The sequence below is a fragment of the Herpailurus yagouaroundi genome, unplaced genomic scaffold (genome assembly GCF_014898765.1).
Source record: "Herpailurus yagouaroundi ecotype Mexico unplaced genomic scaffold, PumYag 140, whole genome shotgun sequence".
Classification (NCBI taxonomy): Eukaryota; Metazoa; Chordata; class Mammalia; order Carnivora; family Felidae; genus Herpailurus; species Herpailurus yagouaroundi.
This window is the reverse complement of record NW_024412395.1, coordinates 70986344-71004819: the sequence shown is the minus strand read 5'-3', so window position 1 is coordinate 71004819 and position 18476 is coordinate 70986344. Positions and strand designations below refer to the sequence as shown.

At 40.3% G+C, this 18476-nt stretch overlaps 1 protein-coding gene across 7 annotated transcripts in view; it reads right to left on the bottom strand.

Moving 5' to 3' along the window:
- MYO1B (myosin IB) overlaps positions 1 to 18476 on the bottom strand; it is a 190459-nt gene that overhangs the window by 21618 nt on the left and 150365 nt on the right. For 4 of the 7 annotated variants that reach the window (XM_040475693.1, XM_040475696.1, XM_040475694.1 and 1 more), the window contains 8 exons: positions 17825 to 17887; positions 14105 to 14305; positions 12712 to 12938; positions 9580 to 9780; positions 7911 to 8004; positions 6901 to 7050; positions 3636 to 3704; positions 1818 to 1904 (listed from right to left, as the gene is read on the bottom strand). In XM_040475693.1, the coding sequence (XP_040331627.1) occupies positions 1818 to 1904; positions 3636 to 3704; positions 6901 to 7050; positions 7911 to 8004; positions 9580 to 9780; positions 12712 to 12938; positions 14105 to 14305; positions 17825 to 17887 (1092 nt within the window). Of the gene's footprint in view, positions 1 to 1484; positions 1572 to 1817; positions 1905 to 3635; positions 3705 to 6900; positions 7051 to 7910; positions 8005 to 9579; positions 9781 to 12711; positions 12939 to 14104; positions 14306 to 17824; positions 17888 to 18476 lie in introns of all 7 variants that reach the window. The other 3 variants (XM_040475695.1, XM_040475692.1, XM_040475691.1) reach the window with 1 other exon arrangement.

Sequence of the window (18476 nt, the reverse complement as noted above, 5' to 3'; positions counted from 1 at the left end):
TCTCCCTTATCCAAGCCTTAGAGCTGTGAGTGGCACCTAGTGACTTCAGCAGACTTCCCTTTGCTGCCAGTACCCAGGACTAGAGAGGCTAGGAATTCCTGTGTTCATTCATTTGGACGTACAAAAAGACAACTCTTGCGAACAACCATTTAGAACATGGAAAGAATAAAGTTGTTTCTTTCCCATTAGCAAATTAGAAGTAGCACATATCAAAATTCAGTGTGAGCTAAGGCCCTGGACAGTGAAATACACTGAAGCAAGATAAAAAGTGAAACGACTTATGGTTTAAAAATTAATCTTAGGGAACAGTCAATCTGAAGCATGCTACTTTGAAAGATGAAACATGCAGTGATTTTTCACCACTTTTGGTACTCAGACTGGGAAATGGGCTACCTCAGTGGGGAAACCCCAGGGATAACTGTCTAAGAGTCCTTCTGCCTCAGCTAGGACATTTCCCTCTGATTACTAAAGGAATAGCCTGTTCGTCACAGATTTTTCAAGGGGGGGGGGGGACACAAATGAACAGCTCTGGTAAGTTTTTTTGGCAAATTAAGATCCTTAGACAGGCAAATGTTGACTTTTCTCATTTTTCTCACAAGATGGACTTATAATGCTGACAAGGTAAACTTAAAAACATAGGATTATATTGATATTTATGTTTCTAACTGGAATACACATTTTTAGCAGAGATGACCTTTGATTTTCTAAGTAAGAAAAACATCTAAAAGTCTCGTCCCTTGGGGTATGTGAAATGTTCACAGAGCCCACGACTCTGCCTGGGGATTAGTGAGAGTATTTCAGGAGGCCTTTGTTTCTGAACACAAACAGCTGAAGCTGAAATTCTTGGGATTCTTCAGCGGCAATGATAGCTAGCTTTGCATGAACACAGCTTTCTGTTCAATCACAAATGATCATTCTTTTCGCATACAATATTTTGCTTATAATAATCAATGGCGGCCACAGTGAGCCTAAAAAACAATTTCATTCGTGGATTAATATTTTTTAAGGCATGCGTTAAAGGTGTTCTTCCTGTCACCATGTTGCAGAAGACCAACTGAAGCCCAAATCTTAACATTCCCAACATGCCCCTCCAACCCCCCACCCAACAAAAATATCTCTAGAAAACTGCTGGTATATGCTGGGGGGGCGGGGGGAGAGAAAAGGGAAGAAAAAAAAAAAACACAACGAAACATGCATGTTACTTGAGGGGTTTTTTTGTTTTTGTTTTTGTTTTGTTTTGTTAAACAGCAACTGGACCAGTGCCTCATTAATAAGCAATTAGTCTTTTTGGCCTACACATGCTTAGGGCTCCTACTAACGTGCACTACTACACTACCACATCCAGGTTTATTCGATCCGGCGGCTAGGACATGCACCGGGGTGAGGCACCGTTAACTGTAGGCATTCACCCCCTGACAGGCTAAAGATACAAACTGGTTATTGCCGATTCCGGGACGGAGTAATGGGATGTGCGAATCAAGTACCTTAGATCCGAGCCAGTAAGCCCAAATAACTGCAATAGCATGTTTATTCCTAGCCTCCTCCTTCAGCCGGCTCAGTTCCCTTCGCGCCTGTGATGCATTTGAAAAGGAGTTACAGAAAAGTTTAAGGCAGGAAAGGTTACTGCTGGTTCCCAAAGGAGAGAGAAGAAAGACACCGGTCACCATCACACAGCAAACGCGAAAGCGTGTGCCACCACCCCACACCAAAACGTCAGAGAGAGAGAGACAGGTAAATGCGTGCTCAGTAGCTTAAGCCAGTGAAACAATTTCTGACACCCGCCCCCGCTGCCTTCCAGGGGGCAGTGTCTGGCCTACCTGGGTACCATGCCAATAGGCCGCAATGGTGGTGGCTGCCTCCTCACAGCGCTTTTGGTGCTTCAGTTCCCGCAGGATTTTTCGGGCCTAAGGTGAAGAATCACCCAGAGAAAGTAGGAAGTTAACAAAAAGTAAGATGCCATACTGGTTGAAAAACATACTTACAGAGACAGTCATAACATCCACTCTCAAGCGAAAGATCTATCGTTGAAAGAAAGGAAAAGAGGACATTGCTTATTCGGCCTAAACAGACTATGAGAAGGTAGTAAATAAAGAGGTCACTAAGCACAGCAGTGTGGCCCCCATTCAGACCGAGACAGCGGCCTCCTGTGCCCTAACGTGGGACATGAAGAAATGTGAGCACGAGCCATAGAAGCTGGTGCACGTCAGATGGAAGGAATAGCTCTCGGGATGCGGTCGGAGGATCTCCAATGCTCCAAAACCCATTTACCACCTTTACCATTGTTGTACATGACATCACCTCAGCTGTACTTTTTATGCAAAAGAGATCCTTAAAAACTTGCTAAAGAAAATCTCATTAGTCCAAAACCAGTGGCTTCTCCCAGGCAGTTACCAGAAACTGATTTTATGGGGGCCCGGAGGACATGTTGGTTGGGAGGTGGGCTCGGAATGTCTGAAGGCTCTAGACTGGAGACATGGACCCATGATCCAGTAATAAGGTCAAAGAAGGACTTGCAGGCAGTGATTTCACTTACTCTATGTGCTTGCATTTATATTCTGGCATTTACTATCGCACAGCCGCCAAATTGACCCATGGCCTAGACAAAGGTCGATCGATGCTACTGGACTCCCGGCCCAATGTTGTACCCTCTGAACGGGTTCTGGGCCTGGGAATTGTCTTGAAGTAGCTCCTCTGCATTAGCCCACTCCACAGAAATCTCCCAGTAGGAAAGTGGTCAGAATAGGCTCTGAAGGATCTTTGACTTAGAGCAGGGACAGTAAACTTTCTGCAGAAGGCCAGATGGTATTTTTGGCTTTCCCGTTTATAGGTCTCTATCACAGTTACTCAACTCTGCTGTCAGAGCGCTAAAGCACAAGATGTATTTACACACAAGATGTAAATAAATAAGCAAGGGTCTGTACCAATAAAACTTTATTTATATGAGCTTTGTACTTATATTTGTATATTTATATACATTTTATATTTGTATATATATTCATATGAAAGTTGTATTCCATATAATTTTTACATGTCATGAAAAGTTCTCTCTGTTATTTTAAACAATGCTTCAAGAACATAAAAGCCATTCTTCCTTCTGGGGTTGTACAAAAACAGGCATAGGCTGTGGACTGCTGACCCCTGAACCAAGTCTTGCAGCCAGGATCTGGAACTAGGTGATGGGTACACTGTGATCCCGACTAGAATGGCCAGAGCTCAGGATGTTTTGATCATGACAGGGCAGCCCACAAGATGGTCACCAGGAAGTTATGGAAGGAGTTGGGCTGGGCAGGACGCACAGGTGCGGAGGCAACAGTGTTGACAGACAGCCTTCTGGACTACCACTTCCCTTGCAAACGGGGGGCAAGAGGATATTGAAATCATGTACGGTATTATTTCAAGACTTCCTGCTTCGAGAACAAAGCTCTTGAGAAGAGAGCCAGTTAGAAGGATGCGGCCAAGACATGGTCACAAGGGCCCCAGTGTAGCCCATAATATTTATTCTTTCCATCTGACTGTTTACAGGGTAGGCAGGAGATGAGGAGCTCCCCCCTGCAGGGTGACCTTAAAGACATCATCCTTCTTTGTGAAGAACCTAAAAACCCCCAATAAATAAGGCTCACTTCTTTTAAACTCACCTTCCAACCCCGGATATAAGACTGAATTACCAAGGCAGAACTCTTTATCTGTTGATACCTCTTTTGTTGCTGTGGGACAAAAGGGGGAGATTGTTACCAGTTCTGTTTACACATGTATAATACCTATACTGCAAGGATTGAGACAGAGTACTTGCTCACTTAGTGCAATTAACCCTTCATCTCCCATATTCCTCCTGGGAACCAATATGTAAAGAAACCAAAATATCAAACAATCCAAAATTATTACAGTTAATCCGGAGTATGTTTCAAGGGTGCTAAATATAATTAAATGAGTATCACTTTAATTGAACTATGAGGCTATACAAGTGACTCCAACTCCATTCCTGCACTCAAGGACTCGCACTGGGTACCAATCAGCAATGTAAAATAGAAACCACATCCTGGGAGGGTCAAGTGAGCACCAAGTTGGTTGAGATACAGCCAAAGTTACTTCCAGGCAGGGAAGGTTAAAGAAAACCCAGTGCGGCAGGCCATGCATGTGGGCACGGCAAGATCAATGCCCAAAGGCCCTTTTTACTTCTACTCGGAAGAGTGGAGGCCACTGGAATACCATCCCTAGAAAAGTGAGCTCGTATTGTATTTAATGTGGAATATTCACCGGCATGTCAGCATCTGTGATGAAATTTCACAGCTTTTCTAACCAAGCCATGAAGTCATGCTGTGCCTCTCTCACTTTGGAAGTGCTGGATTGCTCAGCTCCCTTTTCTGAGGTGGGACACATGCCTTCCAGCCCTCTAGGCTAGATTTGGGAAGCTCAGAGGAAACAGAGTGATGTTATCAACACATGAGCAGCAGAACAAAAAGAGAATGCCAGACAGAAAGACAAAGAGAACCCTAGGATTTTGGACAAATCACTACCTCCTCTGGACTTCGGTTTCCTCATCTGTCAAATGAGGAGCTAGAAACTCGGCAAGATTCCTCACAGAGCAATATTCCATGGCTATAGAACAAACTATATCTATGATATCTGACCATCACTTCTGACATGCATCTGATACCTTGATGTTTTCTTCTGAAGTTCCTAAATGGCTTGAAAACAACTCTATCTTACTTTAAAATTCATCTCACCTGGGTGGCTCAGTCAGCTGAGTGACCAGCTTTGGTTCAGGTCATGGTCTCATGGTTTGTGAGATCAAGGCTCACGTCGGGCTTGTGGCTGTCAGCACAGAGCCTGCTTTGGATCTTCTACCCCCTATCTCCCCGTCCTTCCCCCACTCATGCTTGCTCGTGCTCTCTCTCAAAAATAAACCTTAAAAAAATTCGTCTCATAGAGCTATAAAATATAACAGAATATGGATTTTAAAATAATCAGCAACTGGAAATGGACATTCAGAAAATCTTTGAGTTATTTGGTTGAGAAAAAAGGTTGAGTTTAATCACTAGCTTGGATAACATGTAGTTAACTGGTTGAGATATTTAGTTCAAATTCTAAAACAGATGTAACTAACACTAGAGCGAAATTAATACCTTCTCTAAAAGTTGGGCTTATTATTTGTTTCTATTCTCCCAATTAATACTAGTTATAACTCACCATCATGAGCTAATGATACATTATATGGTGGCTCCTTTTTTCACTTGGAGATATAAAAGTTCTATATAGGGAGGGAAGGTAAAATAGCACCTGCTCTCTTCGTTCATTGCTTTGTTTCTTCTCATCCCTCTAATGAAATGCCCCCTTCCAGAGGGTATTCCTTGACCATACTATCCAAATTTATATCATATCTCCTCACTATTCTTTATCTCAGTAATCTGTTTCCTTCCCAGCTGACTACAGTCTATAATTGTTCTGATTATTTACTTGCTTACATGCATATTGCCCCTCACTAGGTATGAACTCTATGAGGTCAGGCATCAGTTTTGTTCATGTTGCTATCCCCAGAGCCTGGCAGAGTAGGTATTCCAAAAGTATTTGTTGAATTCAAGATAGATGAATTCACTACACTTGCCAACTTGGATTTTCTTACTGATCTGCAAACAAAAAATGACGAAAAGGGTTCCCGGACCACTGGCTATGTGTTGGTCCTTCCTTTCTCAGGCAAATATAAAACAGAGCATTATGAATCTGCAGAAGAGCCAAGTGCCATTACTGTGTACACAGAAGAGAATCCACCACAGACAGGTTAGTGACAACAGTCCTCTGTGCCTCTGCAGAATATATATGAATGAATCTCTCATCGTGGCTGGATAGGTTCATACGTGAACAGCTGTAGTACCATTGGCTGTACCCTTTCAAACCATTTTAAGGATACTCTCTTAAAGCTGAAGCAGTTTTTTTTTTTCCTTTGGCTTCATCATTTAAATATCTCATTAATTTCTCAAACGTGGACATATTACACTAAAATGTATTACATGGGAATAGGTCAGCAAAACTGTGTCCTGATTATACACTGCTTCATAGCAAAACTTTTCCAGAGCAGAAAAAGAGAGTATCCTAAAGGAGATGTGATTGCAAATTCAATTCATCTTCCGATTCTTTAGAGAAAAAGCACAGAATGAAAAAGCACTCAGAAGTAGTGTTCTTATCACAAAATTCACTTGTGAGAACACAGCCTAAGTTTAAGCCAACCTAAAGGCAAACCTTCAGATTTCCTTCAAACTTGTTATGCCTCCAATGAAATATCTATAATCAAGTGAGAAACAATGAAATATCTATATTCAAGTGAGAAACAAAATTCCCAAAAGAAACTCCATGTCAATTAACTAAACATACTTTATAAGTCTTTTCCCATAGATAATAGGGCCAGCAATCTGAGGACTAAAGGAAATCCAATCCTTTCACCAAATCCAGAATTCTACTAAAATGTGGCATCAGTTTTCTGGAATTAAGCCACTTTCAGTGCTGCTACAATACATGGAAAACAGCCAATTATTTTGGAAAACTGAGCCTACCCCATGAAAAGGGTTAAATGACACCGTCTCTTCTAATCCGATGAGCAAATTCAAGATTTAGATTTCCCACTATGTGGACCTATATCACTGGAAGGCAGTGTGATATACTCAACTTGAGCTATGAAAGGGTCCTGGATTCAAACCTCATCTTTGCCACTTAGCAGCTGCGTGACCACGGGCAAGTTACTCAACGGCTCATGCCTTAGTTTTCCCACCTTTAACAAAGGTACCACAAAAGCACTCAATTTATGAGGTTGCTGGGAGAACTGAATACGTAAAACTTACATGCAAAGTACATAACAAATACTAGCCAATGAGCATCATTCTTACAGAGTAAAAGGGTGGAGGCTCTTACCGCGTATCTCCTGTACCAGGCAGCTATCACGATTTGGCTTTTTCTCATTAGTAGGAAGTGGGTACGACATTTCCACCCCCGATAAATCTTCTGAATGAGAGTGGCCAAGTCCTCAAGACGCTGCTTCCTCAGGTCTTCTAGCTTGAATAACTAATAAGAAAAGATAGCTGGATTTATCAAAACTCTACCAAAACCTTATGACATACATGAAAGACATCCCCAGGCAGAAAAATGTCATGATGTTAAAGTCAACCCCATTTGAGGAAAAAAATGAATAACTGTCTTGATTATGGATGATATGGATAATAACCCATGAGAAAACTCTTTTCATGAATTCATACAAGATCACTATTTATCTTAGGTGATATAGAATTTATGACAAATCAGAGAAGGGCCGAACTGGGCACTTAGATTTACCTTTACTCTACCCAGGAGAATGCAACTGTTACGGCAGGGAAGTGCTGATAAGGTCTCTGTTTAACAATTCAAACATTCTTCCAGATTCTCCAAATTTCCAAATTACCAAAAACACTGTTGTATTCGTTATACTTCATGCTAATTCATTTATTAAAAAAATGCTCCCTTGGACGTTCCTAAGTAGAATTTTAAGCTTAAAATTTTCAGCTTAAAATTGTTTTAAATATGAGTGCTTTCATGTACCTCAAAATAATAGGGCTGTCTTTCCTAAAATTATTGCATAATTCAGGTATTATAAATACAGACTGAATTTACCTCCAATTCCTATGAGTTAAGAAGGTTTTATTGTTGTAACAACAGTTCCTTTATGATTTATGAAGTGTTGTACAATCTAAGATTTTGATGTTTCATAAACAAATACACGTGTTCTTTTAATGCCCCCTACTCGCCCATCCTCTCGGACATTTGCAGAAAAAACTGAATGAGGCACTATCGGCAGCATCTTGGGTAATGTTATGAAGTTAAATATCCTCTAAGAACTTGCCTATATGATTATAACATAAGTTCAGTCTGTAAAGGTTTGGGTTACGTACTGTTCTTGGGTTCCGGATGAATATCTTTGATCTACCAAAGGAGTACTCTTCTACAGGAATCTCTAACTCATTAAAGAGAACCTCCACGCCAGCCCTATAAAAATAAATAAAAATAGTTTTCTGAGTTACAAAAAGAGGTTATCTTCTCTGAAATCACAGTATCAGGTTCTCAGTGGTATAAAATAATAGCTTTCTTTCCAAGTATAATTGGTCTTTTAGTAAGCAGCCTTCTATCAAAGAATCTTCAGACTGAATTCCACGAATTAAACCAAATCCAGGTAACACTAAAAAAGTAAATTTGGGCTCAGAACTATGCAGTCGAAGACAACAGGGTATTAAAACCATATCTTGATTTCATTAGCAGAGGTAATCTTTGAATCAGATATACCCATCACAAAGCACCAGCCAGAACCCGGAGGGTGTGTAAGAAATTCACACCTATTTTGAATGCGCATGGTTAATTCTCCAAAATATTTTTAATATTGCGCCTCCGTGCCTCACAGTGTGGGCAGGACCCAAGAAGAGAGCGCTAAGTGCCAGACCAATGGGGTGTCATGAAGCATAGGCCTTATGTGGTAGGAGCGAGGCCTGCCTGAACTTGGCTCTGACTTCTCCATCCTGGACCCTGGTTTCAACAGCAATTTCTAACTAAACTTTATCCCATCAACCTATGGCCTAGGTGCCAGGCAGGGAGTGAACACATGTTCTGACCTGGAAATTAGCAGTGGGAACAAACAGTACCCACATTCTATATCATCTGGGTATTGAATTTTGTAGCAGAGACCCCATCATATGTCTGGAGTTCATCTCCTCGTAGTAAAGGGTGAGTGTCTAATACTATTGATGTCCCTATTAAAGGCCAGTCCAGTGAGAATGTGGACGCAATACCAGTACAGTGAAATCAAATCCCTAGTCTGCACGGGCCCGTAAAAGAGGCACGTTGGCCTTCCTGCAGCAGTTGGGAGAGCTTCTACAACCTACAGAGAAGGGGCAACTCCTCTGACTGGTGAGAGCAGAAGAAAGACCACCAGACAGGAAAGCCCACTTTCTCTTCTGCAGCAACACCCCCCCCCCCCTCCAACCAGCACACACATTCTCTCTGCATGTGGAGAGCTCACAGGGGCTGCTCCATGGGATGGGCCTGTAGTGGTCCAGCGCTCTGTCTGGGACTGGAGGGCTAAGTACAATTCGGGGAAGATAAACTGAAAGCTGCATGGCCCAGATTCTCCCATATTCTTCAATCCCGCTTTATCAGCAATAACACTGACTCTCTGAGTCAAATCTGCTCCTATATCTATTTTTCCATGGGTGCGGACCTCGTGCAAAGAGAAAGACCCTCACCCCCACCCACTGTCTGTCTCTGGGGTTAATTCCCTACAGAAAAAACCAAAAGGGTGAGAGCACTGATCCAAGATACCTCTAACTCCACCCTTCTATGATTCTACACAAATATACTTAGCAATTACAGATCCCTTCCTACTAACTTGCCACAGCATATTTTTAAAATTCGTGGATTGGATAAGCCCCATCCAAACCTTACAATCGAGACCTCTATAATCAATCAATAATTAATACAAAATGGTATCCTAATGGAAGATGGTCCAGTACAGAGGTTGTTATTTGTATCCTTTATAACTTCATTGTTAAATGTAACCAATGAATTTCTTACCTTGCTGGCCCTTTCCAATGAGGCCATGTTTGTTTACAAAGCATTTTGTATCTTTCTAGGCAAGGTTCATAGGCCTGCCTGAAGGCATAGCCTGCCCTCCTGACTCGGACATTCTCCAAAAGTCCCAGGTACCTGATCTGATGACACACAAGAGCCTCGTTGAAGATGTGTGCCGCTTTTTTATCATTTGGTTTGATGCACCTAAAAGATTACAAAGATTTTAGGTTTTAAACTCTGTCTCTTACGGATATATCTGTCTGTGTTTTATAAAATATAGTATATAGTTATTTACTGCTTGGGATAATTATTTATTATTCTTGGGTAACCTAGTCATTGCTTTTGAAATTATTTCAAATCATTTTACAGAAAATATGTGACATACATGTGAGTTAAAAAAGAATAAAATGCCAACCCATACAATAAAATGGATGAGTATCACTGACATTTTGTTGACTGAAATAAGTTTGACATAAAAGAGTACACTTTTTTTATGAAGTTCGAGAAAAATAAATCTATGGTTAGAAACCAGTTTGCTGTTACCTCTGGGGAGAATTAGGGGTACAGATCAACAGGGAAGGGGCATAAAGGAATCTTATGGGATGATGGAAATGTTTTGTATCTTGGTCCAGGTGGGGCTAAAACTTAAACAAGCTGTACAATGAAGAGTCATACACTTTACTGTATTGTATGTGTATTAGATACTTCAGTGACATTATTAAAAACACTGTTGTCTCCCTATAACCCCATATCTCCCTCCTTTCCAAAAAAATTTTTTTTAATGTTTATTTATTTTTGAGAAAGAGAGAGAGAGAAACAGAGTGTGAGCAGGGGAGGGGCAGAGAGAGAGGGAGACACAGAATCCGAAGTGGGTTCAAGGCTCTTAGCTGTCAGCACAGAGCCTGATGGGGGCTCAAACCCACGAACTGTGAGATCATGACCCGAGCTGAGGTTGGATGCCTAAGGGACTGAGCCACCCAGGTGCCCCTCTCCCTCCTTTTTAACAGGGCATTTTGCTGCTCAAAGAAAGACAACATTTCCCAGCCTCCTTTGCAAGCAGGTGTGGCCATGTGATTAAAACTGTGGCCACTAGGATTATAGCAGAATTAATATATGGCACTTCTGAAAGTGTCTTTAAAAGGAAGGGGCTTGCATTCCCTTTGTTCTTCTGCTAACTGCTCGTTGGGAATGTAGCCATGGTGGAGAGCCATCTTTGACAATATGGATGAGAGAAACACCCTGGGAATCACAGAGCCACAAAACAAAGATGTCGTATTAGCCCTGGAGTCCTTATACTCAGAAGTTACATAAGAAATAAATGACAATCTTGTTTAAGCCATTGTTATGTTTGGATCTTATGGAAGCAACCTCTGTATCTTCATTAACACTGCTGCTAAACATTTATGGCTACATTTGCCTACCTACAACTGTTAAATAAATTCTACACACACATGAAATAGGTGAACAATTAAATCTTATGACCTCAGTGTTTTTATGCTTCTCCTTTAACATTTATAAAAATAATGTCCACTCTTTGGCTTAAAAATAGACAACCAGGGGGTGCCTAAGTGGCTCAGTCTGTTAAACGTCCGACTTCAGCTCAGGTCATGATCTCATGGTTCGTGGGTTCAAGCCCATGTCCGGCTCTGTGCTGACAGCCCAGAGCCTGGAGCCTGCTTCAGATTCTGTGTCTTCCTCTCAAAAGTAAATAAACATTAAAAAAAAAAAAAATAGACAACCAGATCAGTGGAACAGACTAGTGTGTTTAGACTTAGACTCTTACATATGCTTTCAACTGAATTTCAATAAAGACATCAAGATAACTGAATAAAAAATAAGAGGTTTTTTTCTTTTCAATATATGATGCCAGAGCAACAGGTTATCTATATGGAAAAATATGGACCTTAATATGAAATTTGAAACTACAAAGACTCTAGGAAAAAATAAGATAATATTCACAAACTTGTAGTTCATTAAGACTTCTTAGAAATACATTAAAACCACTAAAAGGGAAGGGGAATGAAGGAACAATTCTGGGGTAACAGAGTGTTCCATATCTGGACCAGAGTGGTGACTGCCAAAGTGTATATATACACTGGTGAAAAAAATAACTGAGCTGTTCACCTAGGATCTGTGCATACCATGTCATGTAAATTATTATTAAGTAATGATTTTTTTAAAGTCCACTTAATTGAGAATAACAAAAGCAACTGACCACAGAAAATTTCCTTTTTTTTCTTTCTTTTTTGAAACTAGGATCTTTACCCAATATATGCTCCAACCTGACTGATTGCAATCAAACCAGGGGATTCTGACTCTTTACATTTGTTACTGATATCAATATTTGGTAAACAAGCCAGACACAAAAATGTTCTTCACGCTAGTTTCCTCGCAACTGTATTTTCAAAGGCAATTATGGAAGGTATGTGTGGGTGTGTATGCATCATATGAAATCTGACCTGTTAGACACACATCTCCTATTATCTAGTTCACCAAATACACACATGTAAAACTCTAATCCTAATTGGTCTTTACTGAATCTTGAGATCTAAGATGCCCAGAAAAAGAAAAAAGAGACCAGATGCTTCTTAAGGAATTCTTTCTGTTGCTTTGAAAAATGTAAGATTGTCTGGGGAGTCATTCCTTTCTTCAAATCTACAAGTCTCCTAGGAAAGAAAGAGGCACATATTTTCTAACACCAAAGTTCTAACTAAAGCCCCGCTTGCTTTAATGCTGCATTCTAAGTTAATGTAACAAGAATCCAAAACGAATCCAATAAAGAGTATTATGCAAAACCCTTACCAGAAAAAAAGTATACATTTCTGAATTTGTCATTAAACAAAAAAGAGATACAGAAAGTTAAGAACCCTAGGAGCCAACAATGCAATTTCATTAAATATCTATTCCCATCCCGCACCACACTTTTTTCCCCCAGTCTGAAATTCCTTACTTGAAGGCAGGTAAAGGGCACTGGAGTATTTTTTAAGTAAACCCAAGATACCACATTATTCAATGTGTAAGAGCTTCAGTTATCCTCTGCTGGGGCTAATTCAGATTAAGGCAAACAGGAAAATGATCTTCCTGGAAAGTGCCTTCATGATGAACTTGTCAGAGAATTTTATGTGCCAAAAATACCTAATGTAGTTTGGATTCTTGGTCTGCAGGTTTTTCATCAGCGTGGCCACGGATGCCTTGAACTGAGAGCCTGCTGTAGGAGGCCTTTTCAGGTTGATCTTGGCTGGGTTCCCTTCCGGGAACAAAGACTTGATGAGGGTGTGGCTGGCCTTCCACATGGCTTGGGACAGGTCTCGATACAGAAGGTCATTGTTTTTGTCAACAAATCCTTCCACCTGGTACAGCACCTACGAGAAGCACAAGAGACTCCGCAGTTGATAAACTGCACTCCAGAACGTCATATAACCGTTAAAAATATTCCAGGACTATCTCTATTGCCGCCTCCTCTTTCTCCATCAAAAAACCCCTGACACATTAGTCACACTCCTAATACCGAATTAGCCTCCAAGTTTAAATTCCATCTGTCTAAATCACAGAAGAGTTCAAAATAAATTCTATTACCCTTCAGGATTTGCAAGAATAAACTCCAAAAATGCTCTCATAACATTTTCAAAGGATTTTAGGCTTTTTTGGTGTTTGAGCACATTTTTGAGGTTTTACTTTTTTTTTTTTTTTTTTTTTTAAGTTCACATATGCCAATTCTAGTCTTAACTAGATAGGAGAAAATAGAGATAGCACTGATATTTTCAGACATCCTAGGTGAGCAGAGAAATTGAACAGAAAAGTATCTTTTAGTAACATAAGCTGGAGGGGGGGGAATAAGTACCAAGTTCCAACTTTTTGAAATTAACAGTAATTCAGATACTATATACTTAATTTTTACTAGCTACATAATTGAGAATTTCCTCTTTGAAGTTTGTAATCTTATTTAGAAGAAAGGAGGTATTAATGTCAATCAATACTTTTCCAGGACTCTGAAAATTAAGCTACGGTCAAATTTGTTTTTAACATTTTTATGTATCTTAGATGGTATAAAATTCCCTCACAAAAGCAAATGAATAATGCTTTTTTTAAAAAGTCAGTATTTCCCCACTGTTGTTTCAAAATCTCAATCTAAGAACTCATAATATTTGTGTGCTTGTAAAACCTTATCGTAAGTCTTTAGTGTCTCCTAATTTTTACTACCACGTCTCCTTTTATTAATGTTGACAGGTCTATTTTTATAGGATATCTCAGAGCTGAGAAACAACAAAATCGGCTTTTAAAATACATTCTCTCTCATGAAGTCCACTGGCTTTCCTCTCAGCTCTGAGTATTAGTAAGATTTTGCTCAACATGACCCAGATTCTACTTCTACTGAACATTTACTGATTCTACTCTTCTAGCAACTCAGCTTCTCCTCACGAGTTGGCACTGGTCAGAACGCTACCTCTGAGGCACGGCCTCCTCGGGGGAACAGCCGCAGCCCCGCTGAGCGCTCACGGCTCCCCCATACCTTGCGGCTCCCCCATACCTTGCCGGCATAGTGCTGAATTCTGAAACAGCTATGAGGCAGGGACGTGTCATTGAGAAACCGAGAGCTCTTGCTCATCCGGCTCTCGAAGTGCTGGTGGGTGGCACACACTTGGTTGAGCTTCTCCAAGAAGGTCTCGTCGGTGACCGTGCCAGGCCTCAGGCACTCCTCATCCAGCATGGCCAGGATTCCGTTTGTGTTCTGCGAGAAAGGAAATAAAAAGGTTTCCTTCCTTCCTCACTGTATTGTTTTCATAATGATTCCTAATTACACCGTCAAACACAATTAAAAAACTTAGTCACGAGAAAATTCCGTTCAGTTACAACGAAAAGCAGACAATCAAAACAAGTAACAAAAAGCCACAGAAGTCGGTCCCCTTCCACAGTGTCCCAGGTGTGTGTGTGATGTTGGGGAGGAGGGGTCTGTATCAGTTGCCCTCCCCCATTCCCTTCCGCCCTCAGAACAGGACCTACGGAGTCACCTCAGCCACCTCAGCGGGCTGATGACTGCAACTCACATTGTTCGAAAAAGGCAAGTCAGACCTCATATTCAAAACACATTCAAACAAATCTAAACGTCAGAAACTAATGTGACAATGCTGTCTCTACAACATGTGGTCATAAATCACAAAGCACAGTCTTTTCTAAGGCCATTATTTGATTCATAGCTTGAGAAAGAAATTGGTTTCAGATGTTTTCAAATTGTTCATGTGTTCAAAATACGGTTTATTTTGTAGTAAAAAAAAAAAGATGTGATTTGGGATCAATGCAATCAAGCTGTATTTCAAGAGTATCGGTTTAGAATAAAATTCGTATTCCACATAAAATTTCAAAACGGGTGTTGAACATGAGTGAGAATTTGTTATGTATTCAGACCCTATGATTGTATTTATCCCAAGAGCAGCCAGCCCAGTTAAAAGGAGTAAAAAATCAGGAATCTTCTACTTTGCTAAATAAAGGCCGCTGTTCCTTGGATTGCCCCTACAGGCTCATATGTCTCCATTCCCAAGAGAATAATCCACTCTACTGACCATCAGCCCCACCCACATCCACCAGGCAAGAGTCCCGGGTTCCTCTCTCCTTCTCCTCACAAGGCCGGGACATCCTCTGACCAGGATCTGTTGATTCCACACAAAACCCAGGGGAAGTGTGGACTCTCAGGAATCAAGTATGTTCATAACAACCCCAGAGTAAACATTACTTTTAGGTAATGCTGGAAGGAAACTCTTCCTTTATGTGCCCAGGCTCCTATGTGAACATGAGTTTCTTCAAACATATGTGCAAGGGTGCTTAGGGCTGAGATAATCTAATTAAACTAAGTGTATGAACACTGTTTTCTCTTTTTTTCCTTCTTGAAGGGAAATAATTAAGTTCAAGGTTATTATTTATGAAGGAAAATGTGCTAGTCATGACTTCTGGAAGTCAAGTTCCCACAATTTGGGTTCCACAAAATTTACCAGGAAAACTTTCCAGTCAGTCTACTGATTTCCCAGATATTAGAGTTCTGAACTGCTTACATGGAACATTAGTGTTCACACTCCAACACTGTTCAGATTTTTCAAAACGAAGTTTACTTATTAATAGAAAAACAGTAACGCTTCAGCATATTCAATTTAATTAAAGGTGCAGCTTTCAGGAATATCTTGAAAACTGAGAGAAGAGATAACTGGCTAATTATATAATTTCCAAAAGGTTTTGTGAAAGGCACTTGTTGGGACATGTAGAGCCTGTGATTCTATTCCTAAAACACAGCACTCACCTACCACTGACAACTAAAACCACTGTAGGACAATAAAGTTTATGCATTGTTTCAAATAACTTTGTTATCAAAGCCAGGAGTGAGAGTAATCCTAAGCATAAAATAAGTTTTTCCAGGTTTCACATACAAATCAATCTTCCTGCAGTCAATTCATTTATAATAAACTACAGACGATGATATAAAAATAAAATATTTAGTAACCTTTTGGAATCTAAGACATATCTAGTAATTTTTTAGACTTCAAAAGTCTTTTCACATATATACAGACAAATGTGGTCACCTGAAAAATCCTATGGCTCTTGGCCACCTGCAAAGTCACACACAAGACATCCCCCGCATAGGTTCTCTGAACCAAGGCTAGGTCAATACTTGAGCCACTCCTGGGGTCCTACTTAACTCAGCTCCCATGATTGTCCCTTCATCTTCCTTTATCTTAACTTGAAGGGCATGTTTTTTTGTTGTTCTTTATTTACTTAAATTTTTTTTAAATGTTTATTTATTTTTGACAGAGAGAGAGAGAGAGAGAGCGAGCATGAGTGGGGGAGGGGTAGAGAGAGAGGGAGACACAGAACCCAAAGCAGGCTCCAGGCTCTGAACTGTCAGCACAGAGCCCAACGTGGGGCTTGAACTCACAGACTATGAGATCATGACCTGAGGCGAACTCGGACGCTCAACTGACTGAGCCACCCAGGCGCCCCCGTTCTTTATTTACTTAAAATTTTTTCCCAGCTGTACTGAGATATAATTGACATATAACACTGTGTAAGTTTGAGGTATACGAGGCGATAATTTGGTACCCTTTCAATATTGCAAAATGATTACCACCATAACCTTAGTTAACAGCTCTATCACATCACATAATTACCATTTCTTTTTCGTGATGAGAACATTTAAAAATTACCCTCTAAACTATTTTCAAATACATAATATAGCACTGTTAACTGTAATCACCATGCTACACATTACATCTCTAGAACTTATTCATCTTGCAACTAGAAAGTCTGTACCCTTTGACTGACATCTCCCCATTTCCCCTACTCCCAGCCCCTAGCAACTGCCATTCTCTTCTGTTTCTTTGGCTTTTTTAGATTCTACATATAAATGATGTCATGCGTTTGTCTTTCTCCGACTAACTTATTTCACTTAGTGTAATGCCCTCAAGGTCCATCTGCGTTGTCACAAATGACAGGATTTCCTTCTTTCTCGTGGCTGAATAACATGCCATTGTATATACACACATTTTCTTTATCCATTCATCTATAGACGGACACTTAGGCTGTTTCCATATCTTGGCTATTGTGAACAACCCCGTAATTAACATGGGAGTAAATATCTCTCTCCAAGATCCTGATTCCGTTTCCCTTGGATATATTCCCAAAGTGGAATTGCTACCATCATCTGGTAGTTCTATTTTTAATTTTTTGACGAACCTTCATACTATCTTCTGTTATGGCTGCACTAACTTACATTCCCACCAGGAGTGCACAGAGGTTCCTTTTACTTCACATCCTCACCAATAATTATCTTTTTGGTAATAACCATTGAACGGGATATGAAGAAGTTACTAGAGTTTTAGAAATGAAATGGATATTTGATTTGGCGAAAACCTTTTTTTCAGAGCCTCCTCCTCTGACCAGTGCTCATATTCCCAGGAGCCACGGACCAGACCTGGGTTACCAGTATACAGAAAAGAATGATGCATCTAAGGCATATTAATGCCCTAAAGGGCTCTGTGATGCGGCCACAAGATGAGCACAGGAAATCCTAGCCAAGGATCAAAATGTCCAGCTGTCTATATGTGTGTTCAAGAACTGTGTATGATTCCTCATGGCTACAATAAAGTCTCTAGAACTCCACAGCTCTCAGAAGTGTCAAAATCATGAAGACACCAAGGCAGTGAGGTCTTTTGTAAGCAGTAAATTATTACTGAGAATTTTTTAGAAAGTTATACCTAATACTCACATTTTCTATCAGGTCACAAATGATAGCATTATTGAAGTAGTCAATGTGTGTCCATTCTATGCCCTGAGAAAGAAAACAGAACAAAATCAGATTCCATACGATGATGATACTACAACACTACCATCTATAAAACAGACTCTGCCATCTTAATATATTTCACTTCCTCTCTGAATATTTCCTTTACACAATAATGCAGCAAATATCTTCCGGTTCCCAAAACTTCCCTAATTGTAGCAGTCCGCCATTGACACGATGTGACTGAAGGAACACCCTTGACCTGTTCTGAGACTGCCCCTCATTCCACTCTGCCATCTGTGACAATTTCCCATGCACTCCCCTGGCTCTGTGCCAAACACGGACTCAACAGGCCCTTGGGTCAATATTACTCTGTGTATATTTACAATGTTTATAAGGAAATAAGTCAGAACTTGATCCCAGGAATCTAGGGCCTACATTTTTCTGTTCTTGATTTGTAATCACAAGGAAAAACTTAATTTTAGAGTCAATCCCATGTTGTAGGGCAGTTGACTATTTCAAATGTAAAAATATCCCAGTGCTAAGACAAAATATTTTCAACATAAGGAAAGACACAAAAACCAACCCACTGGTTCTAATGCTAGCTACAAAGCCAAATCTGTGAGGCTAAATGTAA